Source organism: Harmonia axyridis, chromosome 4 (assembly GCF_914767665.1).
Source record: "Harmonia axyridis chromosome 4, icHarAxyr1.1, whole genome shotgun sequence".
NCBI classification, from domain to species: Eukaryota; Metazoa; Arthropoda; class Insecta; order Coleoptera; family Coccinellidae; genus Harmonia; species Harmonia axyridis.
Genome location: NC_059504.1, coordinates 29132448 through 29150561, shown reverse-complemented (window position 1 = coordinate 29150561; position 18114 = coordinate 29132448). Strand labels below are relative to the sequence as shown.

At 33.7% G+C, this 18114-nt stretch overlaps 1 protein-coding gene across 4 annotated transcripts in view; it reads left to right on the top strand.

Annotated features, from left to right (window-relative positions):
* Positions 1 to 18114, top strand: part of LOC123677369 (DNA N6-methyl adenine demethylase) — a 72019-nt gene that overhangs the window by 39268 nt on the left and 14637 nt on the right. For 3 of the 4 annotated variants that reach the window (XM_045613847.1, XM_045613845.1, XM_045613844.1), the window contains one exon: positions 13050 to 13121. The exons of the other annotated variant lie outside the window; for it this stretch is intronic. In XM_045613847.1, the coding sequence (XP_045469803.1) occupies positions 13050 to 13121 (72 nt within the window). The remainder of the gene's footprint in view (positions 1 to 13049; positions 13122 to 18114) is intronic. 4 annotated transcript variants of the gene reach the window in all.

Below are 18114 nucleotides of genomic sequence, written 5' to 3'. Positions count from 1 at the left end.
CACTTCGTGGCTCGTTTTCGAATTTTGAACTTGTGGAAGAATAACAATTATTTCCGCACTTGTTTAATGAATAACTATTCTGTTTTTCATATGGTTTCTTTCTTTTATTGCTAACGATTTCTTTTAGGTTTTTATAAGATCATAACATTGATAACAAATTTTGCATCTCGACATCCATAGTTATCCCTCAAAAATTGATTTGAGCTTTTTTGAGCTGAAGTTCGATATTTGATACTATTCTGCAACATGTTGAAAAGTTTTTAATTTCACAAGAATTGGATTTATGAAAAAAACAAGGATGTGTAGTATCAGATTGTTATCGGAAGAATTCAAATTTCAGAAATAACTAATCGTACCAATTATTTTTATGATGAATTTTCAAGAGAATGATTTTTATCCGTTCTACTTTAATCGATTCTTTCAAATTTTTTAGGACTGAAGAAATGTTTTGGTCACATACTTTTCACTAGTTAAGTTTTGGAATTATTACTTTTCGGAATTCGAATTGTTGACAGTATTCAAAATGGGTTAAATCGATAATGCCTAACATAAATGGGTATGTATATACAGGATGTTCCTAAATTGGAGGTATTAACGAAAATGAGAGATTCCTAAAGATAATTAAAAAAAAAAATGCGCTTTGATTTCGAGATACAGGGTGTTAAATTTTAATTTTCCTCGAGTTTTTTTCTGATAGCATCTGCACTTCAGTATATATTCAACTGAAATTTCGCATAGATATTGAAAATTAGAATTTACATCGCATGATATACCAATTTCAAATACAAATTTATAGGGTGATTTTTTTCTGGAGTAGTGACCGCTTTTTTACTCGAGAAATTTTTTTTGGGGGATCACTGGTAGTTATAAAGAGAAATTTTGGTTCAATACTGAACTTGTATTTCTTATAGGTTGGTTGTATTTCGATTTCGAAAAAAAAAATCAAACACTTATCTCAAAATCCTTAAGAAAAGCCAAATAATCATAGAAATCGAGGTAGTAAGCTGCGATGAATAAATTAATAATCAGTTTCAGTGTTTATTTTGCCGATCAGTTGCAATAATTCATAAATATTCGATAAAATCGTATAATCTAAAAAAAGTGGAACTAAAAGAAATACCCTGTATCTCGAAAACAAAGCGTTTGCCCTTTTTATAGGGACATTTTTTCCCTAAAATTATCCAAGTAATATCCCACTTTCATTTGTATCTCCAATTCAGAAACACCCTGTATAGGTTATGTTTATAATTTTATATGATATTGTATTATGTTCCTTTCGAATGTTTATAGACATCTTTGAGCGAATCCACCATTTTCGTTCTTTGAGTTTATGGTGGAAACACGCAAGCTTGGAGAAAAAGGATTCAATATCAATAATTAATTTAATTCGATATTTCAAAAATAAATCTTTGAAATCCTGAAAGGTTCACAATTCACGTTTTTGTTGAATCCAAAAAATTGAAGGAAAGATATTTGGAAATTTAGTACAATAACAGGTTTGTAACTGAAATCCATTCATGAAAATCGATGGTTTAAAATAAAACCCAATTATAAACACAAAATCCAAGAATTTCTAGTTCTGTGGTTAAGAAATGTTGAATCCTTTAGGTATTTTGATTGGCGAACAACATATGACTTTTCTTTTCAGCTTCCGTTCGTTTAGTTTCAAGATAATTTTTGAATAACTCATTGTTCAATAATTATTATATTGGATTAAAAAAATAACCATTCTTCGGTCACCTAAATTTTCTGACATATTTTTTTAAGTAATATAATCCTTTTCTGTTCCAGTTTTAATCGTTAGATAAAAATGTACTTTCATAAGTTATGCAGATTTAATGCGCTTTATTTCACTCACACAATTCCTAAAGTGCTAATATTGAGTTATCCAAAACTTTTGTCGTATTTCCAAAAGCGAAACTTGCATTATTCAAATTAACAATTTCAGCTTACTTATGAATATTCAGTTTTGGACATATGTATGAAACCACTCAACTTCGAGCTTTCAATGCGTTCAAGGTTGAATTACAATGAGACATTTAAACTACTTATTAAGGCCTTATCTAAATAACCATTGTTTCATTTTTAATTTGATATAACGACTTAACTTCCGAAGGTCTGAATCGCAAGTTATGTAACTGGTTCTTGTTATTCTAAAGGTTATCGGAAAATTTCACGAGATAGGAATAAAGAATAGGTAATAAATATTTTGTGAAATATCGATTCGACCTTGAAAACGTTTACGCACACTGTTACGAAGACAAATGATGTGTCGCTATCTTCCTTATACCTTGGGGGTCCGTGTTGGGTTCCCCAAATTAGGGTTATTCACCCCTGATTCGGGGCCCCGCCAAATGCCCGCGGTGCGCTCACCTTGACCATAAAAAACGGAACAATCGTACACAGAATGCAGCGGCATGCATTATGTGAGGTTATTGAAAAGTAGGGGAGCGATCCAATGCCACCTGCGATGGTCGCGTGCCAAGGAGCATAGAGGAGAGTGTGGGCGGCATAGTCGAAGAAGTAGCGGGTTAGGGTAGGTCCCCCATGCCCGAATTGACACTGCAGTGATTTTGACCCCTCTCAATTCAGCCAATTAAGCGGTTTGTTGTCGCTCGTGTCTTATTTAATCGCTCATAACCCCTTTTGCGAATGGAGGTGAAGTGTGAATCGAAGATACCTCCGCTTCTCGGGCTGGGTCGGTTGGTTCTTGAACTTGAAGGCGGGGTGAGGTGTTTTGGTAGTTTTGAAGAATATTACCCCATCGTTATCTTGGTAGGGTAGACTAGGTCCGTAGTAAGAGAGCCTCTCTCAAAATTTGGTTTTGACGTTTCTCTTCTTCAAGAAGATGTTAACATTGTTGAACTCTGTTTAACAATTCGACAGCAAAAGTTTCCAGCATTATATAATGTGTTTGAAAATTGAATATTAGGAAGATGAATTTTAGAACCCTTATAAAGGGTTATGTTTTTGTAAATGCAATTAGATGATTCATATGAAACCACACTTTCACTCTTTTTGCCATCTCATCTGAGTAGAAAACAAAATTTTCAAATTTGTTTAGTTTCTACGTTGCAATTATAAAGGTTATCAAAGCAAATACTGGAAAACAGTTTCAAAGTTCTTTCTCTAAATTTTATTGCATTAACTCATTAGTGGTTGTTGACTTCTCAATTGGTGTCCGATTAGTTATCATTGATTTTATTTTCGACCGTTATCATTACTCTTGGAGTCGAAATCGCATAAAAAATAGAACTTAATTTGTTTTATTTGTAAGAATATAGCTATCGTTTGCAAATTAAAAATATAATAAAATAAAAGCATTAATTTTATTACATCTATTGATGTTGTTTAACGCTGGAATTATAGGTATACTCGTACTCAATGTAAAAACAATTTTTTATAGTTATATATGTAGTTGGAATTTCACAACTAGTAATGATGTAAATGAAGATTTGCGTGCAAATTTGTTACGTTTTCCAAGCAACAAGCATTGAATCTTTCAAGTTACATATGTTCCCTTATTGAAATGCGACAAGACACAATAAATATTTCCAGTGAATTTTGAGCCATTATATCCAAAAGATCGAGTTGAAAAAATTTGCTCGTCTGTCGTTCGAAGCATTACCCAAACGTCTTGAGCAAATAATGGAAATTGATAAAATAGAAAATATCGAAATTTGTAGGTACGATACTGGTTAAAAATTATCACTACTTCAGAGGTATTGATTTTTGGAAATTGTGTTTAGTATCATTTTATATCATTGGCCAGTCGTCACTTCCTCGGTCGGTAATAGTGAATCTGGTGGAAAAACTAAAAACCAAAACACAGTTTTGTGTGTATTTATGATTTTTTATGACGGAATTTGAAGGTATTGATTTGGGCGATGTTTATTTTCTGTTACTTTTCGAAGAGTTGATAACAATTGACGATCGAGATCTTGTGATTTAACACCTTTAGATTTTTTTTGGATCACGTGGAAGATAAGGTTTATGCCAATGCTCCTCAATCGATTCAACACCTTAAAGATGAAATTCGTGATTGTATCGAGGACATACATCATCTGCAAATAAGCGAATTGGATATAGAAAATTTTATATAAAGGATACCGTACCTGTGGCGGCCATTTAGCTGATATCGTTTTCTATCCAGGCATACCTGGAATACCTTCCTCTTGACAATTTCTCTTTAAATAAACTCGTTTTTTTCCACATCAAAATATAGCCTCTCATTGGAATATCTCTCATAAGAGGAAATTATATAAGGCAAAATAAGACGTTTTGAGGATGAATTGCCAGCATCATCTAGAATCTCAAATAGCAAAGGACGTCAAGTGACTCATAATCCTAATGTATGTATAAATTTCAATTTTCGTCAGAGAAATGCTGAGATTTATAAATCATTCGATGGTATAATGTTTTAAACCAGTGAATCAAAGTGAATGTGAATGTGCTTTACAACAAAAAAAAATGATATTGATGTTTTTAATCGAATCCGAATCCTACAAATTTTGATTACGTTTTAATTCACTTGTATGTATTGTGAATAAATAAATAAATATTTATCAGACTTTGGGCAGTATGTATGATATGAAAGTATTTTGACATAATTTTGATATTATGTCGGCAATTTTCCAATACCCAAGCTTCGAATTTTTAAATTTTCATTTTCCATCACTTACAAGAAATTCCGATCCTTTAGATTTCTAGAGGAACAGCACACTTCACTCCTCGTGAGCCAGGTATATCTATTTTGGTACTGCCTGCTAAGGCGTCCATGGGGGGTCGCAAACACACCACCAGACTCATCTTTCCGCTCTATATTTGGGTTACTCGCATTCCACCGTGTATTCGTCTTATTTTTGGCCCAACTACTTGTAATCTCCAACGATCTATTTTTATAACGTTCGAAAAGTCCCAACATCCAGTCTTGCTTAGGATTCAGTGAGGGGTGAAAGGTATTCGCATAATAATAAAATTTATTTTACGCATTTTGAACATGGGCTCTTACTCATGTTTATTAAGCACAGGACTTTGTATTTAATTATGTCGAGAAGGGGGAGCTTGGATATGACAAAAAATTGAATTTTTCGCTCGGTTTTCTTTTATTGGAACTTGATGGCCTTGATATTGGTATGATTTATTTTATGGGATATACAGTGAAGATTGTTTCGGAGATGGGGGGACATGTTTGCTTCATGAAGAATGTATGGAAATCGATGTATTTCTGCAAAAGTACCGAATGGAGAAATTATTGTTATATTCATTTTTGTGAAGAATTCATTCTTAAGGGTTATGTGTTTTGTGGTTCTGAAAGTATACGTAAATAAAACACACTACTAGCTTTAGTTCTTGTGTCAACTGAATATCATGAGGATGAAGATGCAAAATGCGCCATAGAGTGCCGTAAGAGAGGCCCAAACGTATTTCACCTGTTAATTGTAATCACGGAGGAAATTTGAAATATTGCGATATAATTGTTTATTTTTAGATTATAATTTCTTTTACATCACATATTGCATTATCAATACCTTTCACCATCATACTATAAATTGAAAGCGGAATAATAAACGATAAGGAAATATTTCTCATAAAATATATTCAATACTTAGTTAGGATGTCATACGTCGCGTCGTACATAAGGAAGAGATACTCAAATTTCATTTTGAATGTTTCTTTTGTTTGAAAAGTCCTCGATCTGAAATTAATTATTTACTTGGAATTTATTGGATCAGTTTCAATTGTAAATTAAAGAAACATTAAACCGTTATAATTCCATCTTAATACGAGGATATTATTATAGCTTGATACATCGGCCCATATCAGAATATTTTCTGGAATGACAAGAAATGTTCTCCTAGTCACTAGTTAGCAAATTCGTTAAAGAGCAACAAAACATATCAAAGAATTTGAAATATTGCCCCCCTAAAGTTTGGTCCTGCTGTTAAGACTTAAATCAGGAAGAATCCTCTATTATGAAGACGAAACGTAGTTCCTTTAATTTACGTCTCCCCCGCAAGAAAGAACCTCTCCCCGTGGAGTATACCCTTGCTGCCGCCCCCTCTGGACCCTCCGTCTGGTCCCCGTCTAGCCTGTAGCCTGGGGGGCGGCAGGCCATCGTCTACCGCTGACCGTGCGTCGTCCGAGACCACCCTACCCGCTGTCGGACCTTTACCTAGGATAACCGACCGGATCCCAACTCACGAACAGCCCTCTTCTCACGACACCTCCTAATGGATCACTGTCAACCGCCGAGGCTGAGCGCCCCAAGACCCCTACACGTCGGAAGCATGATGTAATTTGCCATTTAACGCGGAGAAGAGGCGAAAAGGGGGTTATTAATTTCAATAATGTCCCGAACCTGTATTTATGAACTCGGCTACTGGAGTGAGGTCTGGCTGACGACTTATTTACACCCCCTGGGGTCTGATGTCTTCTTCTTGGCTGTAGAATGGGTTGGAATTTGATTTGGCGATCGAATGGTGACGTTTCATGAGTTTACTTGACAACCTTTCGTCGTTAGTAATCAGTGGCAAGGCTAGAGGGGGGCCTAGGCCCCCTAAATTTTTGGTGCCCCCCCTGAAATATCGTATGATCAAAAAAATATGAAACATGAATTTAACATGAACTAGATGGACCTGGAAATTTTGGCCCCTTTTCAAAAATCTTGGTCCCTCCTTTGCCCCCCTGTTCTTACAAGCTGGCGTTGCTACTGCCAGTAACTTATGTCCCAAAAATTTTGGCACAAATTTCAACTCTAGAGATAAATTTTGAAAATTTCGAATATCGAGTTGGCTGGCAGTTTACGAAATCGATTGCACCATAATGGCTTATGAATTGGAGCTAATGAAAAGCGTTTATAATTTTGTAAGGCCGATGCCTAAAGTTCAAATTGTTCGACTTTTTCAAAATCTAAATGCGTCGCGGAGAATGATATATCGTGCAATAGCAGAATGTCACGAAGACTTATACCATGCCTAAATTTACCGAAGGGTGGAAGACCTCGACTTCTTACTGGACATGCAGCAAACCGAAAGAGCCAAGAATTGAATTGTAAAGTCATTGAGAAAATGTCCACGGTTTTACGGTGTTTCCAAGTATACCATTTCTCGAGAACCGAAGAGAAAAAATGTTGAATATCAAGAGAAAGAAATGCCCAAAATATAACGCCAAATCAGTTAGGACAAATACCGATATGTTGGCGTGCTTTGAGGTGCATTCATTTTACAAAAAACAAAGTCATCGTCAAGGATGATGAAAAGTACATATTTACTCTGAGTAATTCCGAAAGTGAACGAAATTACAAATTCTACACCGACCAAATCGTCGAAAATTGTTCAGAAAATGTGAAATTGAAGCAAAAGGCTAAATTTGCTGATAAAATTTCAGTTTGGTAGTCGATATCAACTGTTGGGAATTCCAGACCTTACGTATGACAAGTTGGGGGAGAATCTGTGGAGAGTCAATGTTACATTCACAACAGCTTAACAAAATTGTTTAATTTTATCAACCTGAATTATGCCTAAGATGATAATATGTTTGCGTCGATATTTCTTGTCATTATGCATGTGATTCTCAAAATCAATCTCTAAATTACCAGACTCGCTCAATTGAAAATTTCTAGGCTATTCTGGAGGGTGGTAAGCCGATAACAACATTTAAGATGTCGAATTTTAAGTAGAAATCGGGAGTTTAAGTTCGAACGGTTCAAGGCTTGTTGCGTGATTAACCTAGAAAACTGCGCAGTGGCGACGCCAGCTTTCAAAAACAAGGATGGCCAGATTTTTTTGGGGGAGCCAAAGTAAATCGAAATTATAGTTCTGCTAATTTTGTTATTATTTTAGCCTTAGTAACAGGGATGGCCAGATTTTTCTGGGGGAGCCAAAGTAAATCGAAATTATAGTTCTGCTAATTTTGTTATTATTTTAGCCTTTGTATGTCAAATTTTAGGAGGCGCCAGCATAATTCTAGGGGGAAATTTTCTCTGCTACTTGATTATTAATAACGATCACCTATTTCAAACCAACCAATCTAGTTCAAGTGTTAAGTTCCTTAAATGATATATACTATCCTACCCTTACGTGATTTTTTTTCCTTTTTAAAGAAAGAAGAGGCAAAAGGATGATATTAGTTTCAATAATATCCCGAATCAATAGTTATCAATTCGTTGAAAGATGTATTATCATGCAGTGACATATCAACCAGGTGGCTTTACGCAATGACTTTCTAGACTAAAATGTTAAACTCTACTTCAAATAAAGATATTTCTCATTGTATGGAAGATGAAAGAGTTACTCTGATGCGACATGATTTATTATGCCTTTGTTTTTAATCTCACTCATTTAGTTGATATTCTTACGGAATTCAACGATTGACAGGGCTTCAAAAAATATATCTTTCTATCCAGCCCTAAATTTTATTTGCTAGATATTTAATTCTAAGACTCAAAAAGAAGTCATTAATTTTAAATAATGTCCCGAATTCATATTCATAAGCCTCACAATTGACTGAGAACTCATTTACAGCTTGTTGGGGCTCATTTTATCTTCTTTCACTCAGATTGGATTGAAATTAAGCTCAGCGTTGATCTAACAACTATACGGTTAATTATTCTAATTATTGATTGCGAATTCCCAATGGAATATTTATAAATGAATCCAAAATCAACATTGAATATTTTTCTGTTGATTAGATTATCAAAAAAGAAATGTGATACTTCTCGGATATCATAGTGTAAAGGGAATCTTTCGACAAGAATATGAATTGAAAAACATTTCAAATTTAATAATAAAGACTTTATTTGGCAAATTTTAGGGGCGAAGTTTAGCCAAGGCTATTACACTCAACCCCCCAACAAAATATAAATAAAGAAAAAAAAAACAAAAACAAAAATAAAAATTAATGGAAGGAAATACAACATAAATAATATACATCATGAATACCTCTAAAAATGAAACTTATCTACGAAATCTGTAACTGGCTCAAAAATAAAACATTCTTCAATTCTTTTCTCAATGAGTTCAAAGAAGAACCCCCACACGCAATTAGCATCTCATTATGCAAAATCAACGCATTAAAGGTTAAAGAGCGCTTTCATAACTTTTAAACTATTTGTTTGAAGAGTTGGTTTGTGTTTTCAAACGTTAAAATGAATGCAACTTTTTTTTATTCGATTCTATCTCTTTCAGTTTCTAAGGAAAACCAAAATATAAATTGGAAAATTTCTGGGAGTGGTAGTGTTCTCCTCGTATCCCAACAGTTTAATATTTCGAAACAATAAGCCAAATGTTTTAGTTTTGTGTAATCCGAAAATCAAAGACTCTTCTGTTATTAATTTTAATGAAATCAAGTATTCAATTTTTTCATAACATGAGAATAGCAATACATACACAACATGAGAATAGCAATACATACACAACATGAGAATATCAATGTTTAACATCAATCTACTTGAAACTAGAAATTCTCTCAATGAATAGAAGAGAGAAGATGAAATTTCACTCATTTGGTATAAGTGAAAATCCATACGAAAACGTAAACACGCATGAACTCGTCTAGAGGTCATCTCTCCAGGGCTCCAAGGGAGAATTTCCTGCCTTCAGGGGTGGTAATCTTGACGCCAAGGTTGCAGACAGATCCCCTTTCTCCACTGAGATATTTATTTGGGTTAACCTCAGTTAAGGTGTTCATGATTCTTTTTGTTAGGCCATATTTTTTGTTGCTTTTATATTTTAATGAGTTGTATATTTCTCAATATTCGATTTTTTTTTTATTATGGATTTAAACGACTTAATTCTGCATACTACCTTGAGCTGTACAAAATCATCACTTCGAAATTGTATAACTACTTCAACTGATCGCGTTACATAGAAACGTTTATAATAGAACTAAATACATCCTTATTATCCTGCATGATTGCACTACTAACCCATATAACCAATTTTTATCGGCAATGATAACTAATAAAGTTAGGATTTCCTCCTCTAAATATCATTTAAAAAGAAAATCGGCTTCATAATACACGAATCAGTTACGGAACATGTGTATCGCGATAGTTCTTTCATATTGTGATGGCTGAGCTCAGTTTTAATTAAAAGCGGCCTTAGTTGGGGCATGATTTATAGAACTCGAAGGACCATGAAGGAAAACACGTGGTCCATATACGGCTGACAGCTGGGTTGGATGGATGAACATTTCGTTCCTCTGATTCACCCCCTCGGGTCCTTCTATACCCTGGCGTACGTGGTATATATTTTATTTATTTCCTTCCATGCTGGATAATATCTAAATTCTTGTTAATGGAGAGAAATAGGGTAGATACCTACTGAAATAAAAAAAAATGTAAGATCCTCTTAAATATACTTATGTGTGTATACAAAATACTTGGTTTTCTGGTGGATGGCTGGTCTTTACGGCTTTGCTGTCACAGATTCATTGCAAAATTTCATTATCTGAAGGCGTCAAATCGCGTGGTGTAAGGTACTTATCACCAAAACGGGGTATGTCAGTAAAGTCCTCAATGGTCGGTATCTTCCAATTGAGGCACAAAAATTGTTTTATCATGTCACCATAACGTGTGTTTTTCAGCGTTAGGTACTGCAACACCGTTTAGAAATGGAAACGACCAAGTGGATTTTCAACAATGTTTTGCATGCTAATGACGTAAAGTAGCATGATTTGGTCTGCGAAATCACCCTGTATGTAGTTCTTATTGTTCAATGATCGATTTGGTGGTGTTGTTCTATCATGTTATACCTACTCAATGTGTACTAACTTCTATATTTTATTTCCTATCAATGTGATTTATGAATGTAAAAATGGCGTTAAATTTGAATCTTGCAGTGTTTCTGATACATCCTTCATATCACTGCTTCACACTTGAAATCTTTCCATTCGAAGTTGTTTTCAAATTTAGTTTTATGCTATAATGTTTCGTAGTATGTTTATTTGAATGAAAATCGTCTACGTTAGAAGATCATGGTATAGTATATCCAAAGTCACTTGGAGGAAGTCAGAATATTTCGATTATACTAAGGTTGTACAAGTTTTCAAACATTTCTTTGGGGCCAATGAATTCATTGCCTAACATTACTTTCAAATAAACCCAGATATTTAGCGGATCGCGGTATTCACTTCAGAGGGATATCTTGCCAAGCCTTTTTATGGACTAGTTCAAGTGTAAATTTATATGTGAATATTATACGTTTATGATATACTCAGATAATTAATTCGTTAGTTCTGATTTTTGGTTATATAAATTCTTTTATTTTCATATTTAGAAAACAATCAATATCTATGATTTTCAAAAGGAGAATAAATTTTTCTCCTTTTCTGAAGGTTTTTTTTAGATTGAGTCTAAGCATTTACTGTATGTCCTCAAATCAAAGACATGATTTCCGATATTTAAGCATGTTTTCATAAATTATTCTACCAAAAAACATGAACATATTGGAGGAAAGATAAAAATATTGATATGAATAATTCTGTTATCGATGTACAATCTTACTATTATGATGATAAAGTTATAAAAGACAATATCTCGAAGACTTTCTTACAAACTCATCAAGTTCCTGCAATTTTATTGCTGTCTTTAAACACACGAAATTTCTCTCGAGCACTGTTTAATGCTAGGCATGAAAACTCGACGAAATTCATGTTATACCTTTTGATATTTTTATACCTCTTCGGAATTCGCAGCTAAGCTCATCACGAAGTAAGTGGATTTTACAAGCCTGAAAACCCCCAGGGAAATCAGTACCTACTTTACACTCTTCAATTACATCGTGTTTAGATGGCTGTTAACTTTTATTACCTGCTAATTTTCGACTAAAGACTGATGGGTGTTGAGAAGACTTGACAAGATGTCTCAAAACGATCGAATCAGTGAAAATTCAATTCAATTTATTCCTTCTATTTTAATTCATTGATGTGATGCTTATGAAGTTACGTAATCGAAGTAGTTTCTTTTGTTTACATTTATCTTTATTCTATCTTAAAGCTCACAGGTGAATAATTAAGTGGAACCGAGTATAGTCAAAAATTAAAAAATGTTTGATTCTTGAATGTAAAAGAATAACAGTTTCTGAAATAAATGTATTTTGTTCACCACCCCATAACCTGAACATTAAGTTTATTATTGTATAAATATAAATAATTATTATAGTATATTTCTTCATAAAAACATTTGTTATGCTCTTACATATAATTATTTTTTACAGGCGAATATTTTCTTGAAAATTAATTTCCTGAATCATTTGATCAGATACAGAAATCATAGATAATGTCACAAAATTCATTCCTTTCTTCTTTTATTCGACATCTGTTCAGGAGGAACCAGTCTCCGGTGATCAAGAAAAAAATAAGAATTCTATGAAAATGACTATGTATTCCGATACTCATACCTTATAATTCAGTCAGGAAATGCTTAATTTCCATCCTCCATACAATACAAACAGAATAAATACAAGAAATAGGTCGCCGGGAGATGAAGTGGAGTTTACAGCTATGATTATTTAGTCGGTAGTTGGCAGCATGTTGGTTTTAATGGAGTTTGTTTGGACAGCCCTGTAGAAAGCACACCTGGTATTGGATACCGGATATAAGAGCAGACAGACTGCCGTTCGTTCTTCGTTCGCTAACACTCAATATGGCAGCCAACGATCGTTTCAATGCTGATATTAAGAGATTTGGTGTCTCATAAGGACCGATTTTTTTGCCCTGGATTATTGTAATAAGAGCCGCCCCTGTTATTTGCTTATCGGTTCCATCGAGATCCCAGGACTCAACAGAAACGAATGAATGTTGAACTCAATGACATTCATTCCTTTGTTTTCATTTAACAGGAATATTCTGTAAATTTTAACATTACCAAATATTTTGTACCTACCTATTTCATTTTCAGTTTTAATAATTTTTGCTTGTGCTTAAGACCTCTGTATTCTTTCTTTTCATTCTTTCACTTGCATGTATTTCTTCTTTCCTTTTCCGATTTGTTTTTTCTTTTTTTGTTTCCCTTGTTTTATTTATTTTTGTTTTTTATTTTGTTTTAGAATCTTTACGGAGAAGGTGGTTTCCTCAGAGGAGAGTCTAGGAGGGGACGGGGAAAGGGACGAGGTGCAGGGGTAGGTTCCATCAAGTTTGATTTCAAATTTGATTATTTTTGGTAGTAGTTAAAATAAATGAATATAAGGTTTTCAGTTAAAACTATAGCGAATAGCAGCTCGATCCAGAACGAGATTAATAATAATAAGTATACTGAGATACGACACTAAATTATACTATTTTTATCATGTTATATTCATAATTCTTTCAAAAGTTCCTAATTTATTGTTTACAAGAGTACCTAGAAAGATACAGGAAAAAAAAATTATATAGAATGGAAAACTGCAATACAAATTATCTACGGTTTATATTTTTTCTGAAGAAATATCTCCATTCGTATGACGAAATATAATGAGACAATGCGAAGATTAGAAATTTTCGATAAAAAATATTGCATTCAATATGATTGCAGCAAAACATGTTGTCAATTCAATTTCGTCAAGTTCAATCATTTTAGTCTTAAAAATGAGTAGGGAACCGAATCCAGGAGAACCAATGCGATATTGCAACCGATTTCTGTATACCGAATTTAATAATAATTGTTTCCCTAAAGACTGCTTTTTCAATCGATTCTGTATCCGACATCAATTTATGAATTCCAAATAACAACCATTTTTGCTGAATGAAAAACGTGTTTAAAACAACGACTGTAAAAGATTTACACACCTGCAAAATAATGGGAACGAACAAAATCTCAACGAATCTTAGAGTTCATTTTCTTTTGAACCCTTTGGCCTACCTCAGCAATTTTTGTTTGAATTGTAGGTTGATTCATCGGGAATATAGCTGATTAAATCCCATCCTAAGTTACTTAATTTTTTTTATATACAATGAAGAGTACCTATGCTTTTATACAGAACACCTTATGGAGTGATTCGTTGACAAACCAGAATGTTTACAAATACTCATATTTTCTAAACATCCCCTTTCTTTAGGAATTACGATATCTTAATTTTGTATTGAAGAATGGCAATTATCAACTTGATTTTATTGATACAATGTACGAATCTACTTTTTCATCAATAATGTAATGAAATTTTATTGTCTTGATTCTGAATAGTGTTCTTTGTTTCGATGAAATATTCATTGGATAGAAGAAGTATGAACAGAAATACAATATTGATATGAACATTTCATTGGCTTAATGGAATTTGTTCCTTGATTCAATACATCAATATGATGAATTACTTTTCATTGTATCAATTTTTCTGTTTATCGATTGAAAAACGATAACTGAATTTTTCAATGCAATTAACTTTTTTCTGATATTTATGTACACTTGTGGTTCAAAGTATGAATTGAAATTATAACTTCGCGATTCAAAACATTAATTTCTCTTTCAACAACGGTACCATATTTATATTTATATATTGGTACCATATTACATAATTTGAAGTGCTGTAATTTCTCTCAATAAGATATTGCAATAAAAAATAAGGAATGCTCAGAAAAAATGAGACAACATCTGAGTGTAACATTTTCGTCTGTCAAGGAATCACTTCAGTGGATATTCTGAATAAAACTCTACTTCTCCCTTTTTTGGTACAGCCTTGTACATAATAAAAAATAAAATGAAAAATCAAGTAACTATTAAAAAAAAATATTGCTAAAATCGGCCATAGGTTTCAAGAGGAAATGATTTTTTCCGTTCTTTTGATTTTACAGGTCTGTATATTTTGGTGCGAAATTTCTTCTTGAAATTTTGAAGAGGTACCAAATCCATAGCTTTTTTTGCTGAAGTACTTATACTTATTTGAGTATACATATTTCGTATTTCTACAAATTCATTTTTCCGAGGAAAGAAAGAAATTACGTGTAGAGTAAACATATAGAAAACATCGAAACAACCCCTCTATCTGATGCAGAAACGCATCGAGAAAAGAACGCAATGTTTTCAGCCCCCGTGTACAGCAATCGGTGCATCGACAGAGCGATGTCATAAGGGCAGAAATGTAGGGTGTGCTATTATCTGGACCTAAAAATGTGGTAGTGAAAGCGAAAGCGAAAACTTTCACGTTGCATAGTATTCCCTTTTGAAAATAGGTGCGCATTCGGCGTCACTTCGAAGCTCCTCGCTTCCTATTCACATGAATGTGCTGTTGGTATTGATTAATCTGGCGTTTGCGCAGTAGCTCCATCTTCTCGGCGAGATTCGCAATTACCGCCGACTTTCGCCAATAAAGCGTATACAGAGAGAAAGCTCATCGCGAAAATATTCACCGACGCAGGACTTGATAACTTTTTAGCGTCGTATTAAATTTAATGCCGTCGGCCGTTTTGCACCTAACAACCCCTAGGTAACGGGATTTCGAAAATAGGAATGCGGCAGTTGATGGACTTTTTAATTGGCGCGATGACGGATCGTTCCCGTCAATTTATCAATTAACTTTCTAATCTCGATTCAATTCCGGTTGATTCGCGAAATTTGGCTTGGATTTCGGCGCCGTAAGCACCCCATCGGGGTGTCGATGAACCTCGGCGTTCAAGGTTGAATTTTGAGGGCATTTTCAGAGCTGGTTTTATTTTGGAATTATATTCCTACTCCGGTGTTAATTGCCATCTTAAAATCTTAATTAGAAATTGCGATTGGCGTAGGTATTTAATTTCTTGTTTAATATCTTTTGAGTGGTGGCACATGTATATCAAACGAAATTTAGGTTCATTACTCCCTATAATGAAAATTTGAATTAATTGAAATTCTTGTATTCCCAAAGATTATTTAGTACGATTGTCAGTTCCTCAACCGCAACTCAAGAATGAGCTTCATGAATGAAAAGTCCTGAAATCAAAGGATGAATTTGGAAAATTCAATTCAATAAATTGTTTCATTAAATGTATTCGAATTTGTATTCGAGAGAAAGGATATAAAGGGTTTTTCGATAAGAAATTTCATTTTGAATAGCTATTCAGGTAGAGGTCACTTTTAAAGGTGTCATCTTTTGCCACTTGACAAGTAAAAACTACACCATTACTAAAAATGAATACACGTTTCAACAACGCATTGGATTTGTTAGAATTCACTACAAAAATGCTGAAATTTTGTTATCAAAGTTCGCTAAACTAACGCACTTTTGGGTCAAGAGTGAAACTGGTAGGAACATTTGAGCTGGTGGCACAAGTTAGTAATGTGAAGAATCGAAAGAGTGTATGTCAAGAACAAATGAGAATATTGCTGCTATAACCCATAATGGTTATTAATTAGGCTATGATTAATGATATTTATAGCTGGAATTGGAAGTTATTGATGTTGAACACACAAGAGTAACCAAACAACCGCAATTTTGTAAGAAAAATTTCCTGGGCATGTTACTTCTCGAAAAGGTGAACACCAATTGAGGGCACGTGAGAAATGAGGTCTATAGCAATGCTCTCCAATCAATTCAAGAGTTCAAAATAGAATTGATGAAGGTATCGAGGACATTCAGCTACAAATGTGCGAATTGGTCATGAAAAGCTCACTAAAAAATTATGGTACTGCAAATGTATCGTGGCGGCCACTTGGCTGATATAGTTTTTCCATCGTTAATGGCGTACCTTCCTCTTTGCAACGAAATGAATATCAATGATTTCTGTTAAAATATACTCGTTTTTTTCAAATCAGAATGAAAGCTCTTATTGGAAAACCCTTTAGATGCCGAAATCTTCGAGAATAAATGATAAGTAATATACTGTCTCGTGTAGATTTCAAAATTGCAAAGTACACCAATTATTTGGTGCTTTTGATATTTTGACTGTAGATTCTAGAAGTCATATTACATATTATGATCTTTTTAATATTCCTCCAGATTGAATCCATTTTAATTCATATACCTATATCCTATATCCATGAATCGATAAAATCTGTTATTTAATTATTGATTTACGGTGTTCATGGAAGTCTCACTATTGATAAAATTTTATTATAAATACCAAGCTGTGAAGATCATTCATTCTGAAAACCGAATGTTTGAAAATTAATAATTCCGAAATGATTGAGTCCAGTTAGAACTTGGGTAAAGGTAGGTAATGTACTTATACTTATTCTAAGCATGCCATGCCTCCAATTTCAGGATTGTATGATATACAGTTTTCTCGACGACTTCAGAAAAAATAAGAACCTGTCCGTTATATCCTGTTGAAGGCTTTCATGAATTCGATAAATTCAAGAGGATAGGAATTAACGGAATAATATTTTCAGAAAACACTGAGATATACCTACATCTTGAAAAGAAAGTATTAGGTCGGCAATTTGATTCAAATAGTCTAAACCTTTGAGACGAAGTTCAATTAGGAAGTGGGGGTGATAATGAAACAAAGCATAAAATTCGAAGTATTTTTTTGAAAAATACTCGAAGAGTTAATAACCGGAATTCGGACATTTTGAAACGTCTTTTCACGAACAAATCACTCTATTTCGTCACATTGTATATAATTTTGAATTTCGAGTATGGGGATTGCCTCGAACCATAAAATTCGACTCACTGATAAGAAAATTTTCAGGTTAGGATGAAAGAAAATCGATTTGGGGTTCCGTGAAATAGTCGTCCGAATTTTTATAGCATTTGAATGTGAAATGAAAATTTCTGATTAGTGCAAAATTTTGTGTAGATTGCGCCATGAGAACAATAGAAGATTCAAATAGAATATCGACTACCGTTACAAGTCACAACAGATCCGAGTACGACAGGTTGTAATTTAGTTTCAATTTGTAAAATAATAATTAGAATGGTCAAACCAAATTTCAGGAGAATCTTTTCATCAAAAACTTTAATCTTAACCGCCATAAATCATATCTATTATACACCTATCCACATCAAATATGCAATTCGCGCATAAATGACGAGCGCTCAAGAGTTCCTGACAGTTTTTGTCAGTACTTATTCTTCAACTAGATTGATTAGGAAGTAACCTTCTTAGAATGCGACATAGCACAACATGAACCTCGGATACTCCACATTTTCTTGAATGGCCATGTTGAATCCGCAACAAATGCAAAGTGGATGTGTTGAATGTGCCTGTAGTAAAGAGGGAAAA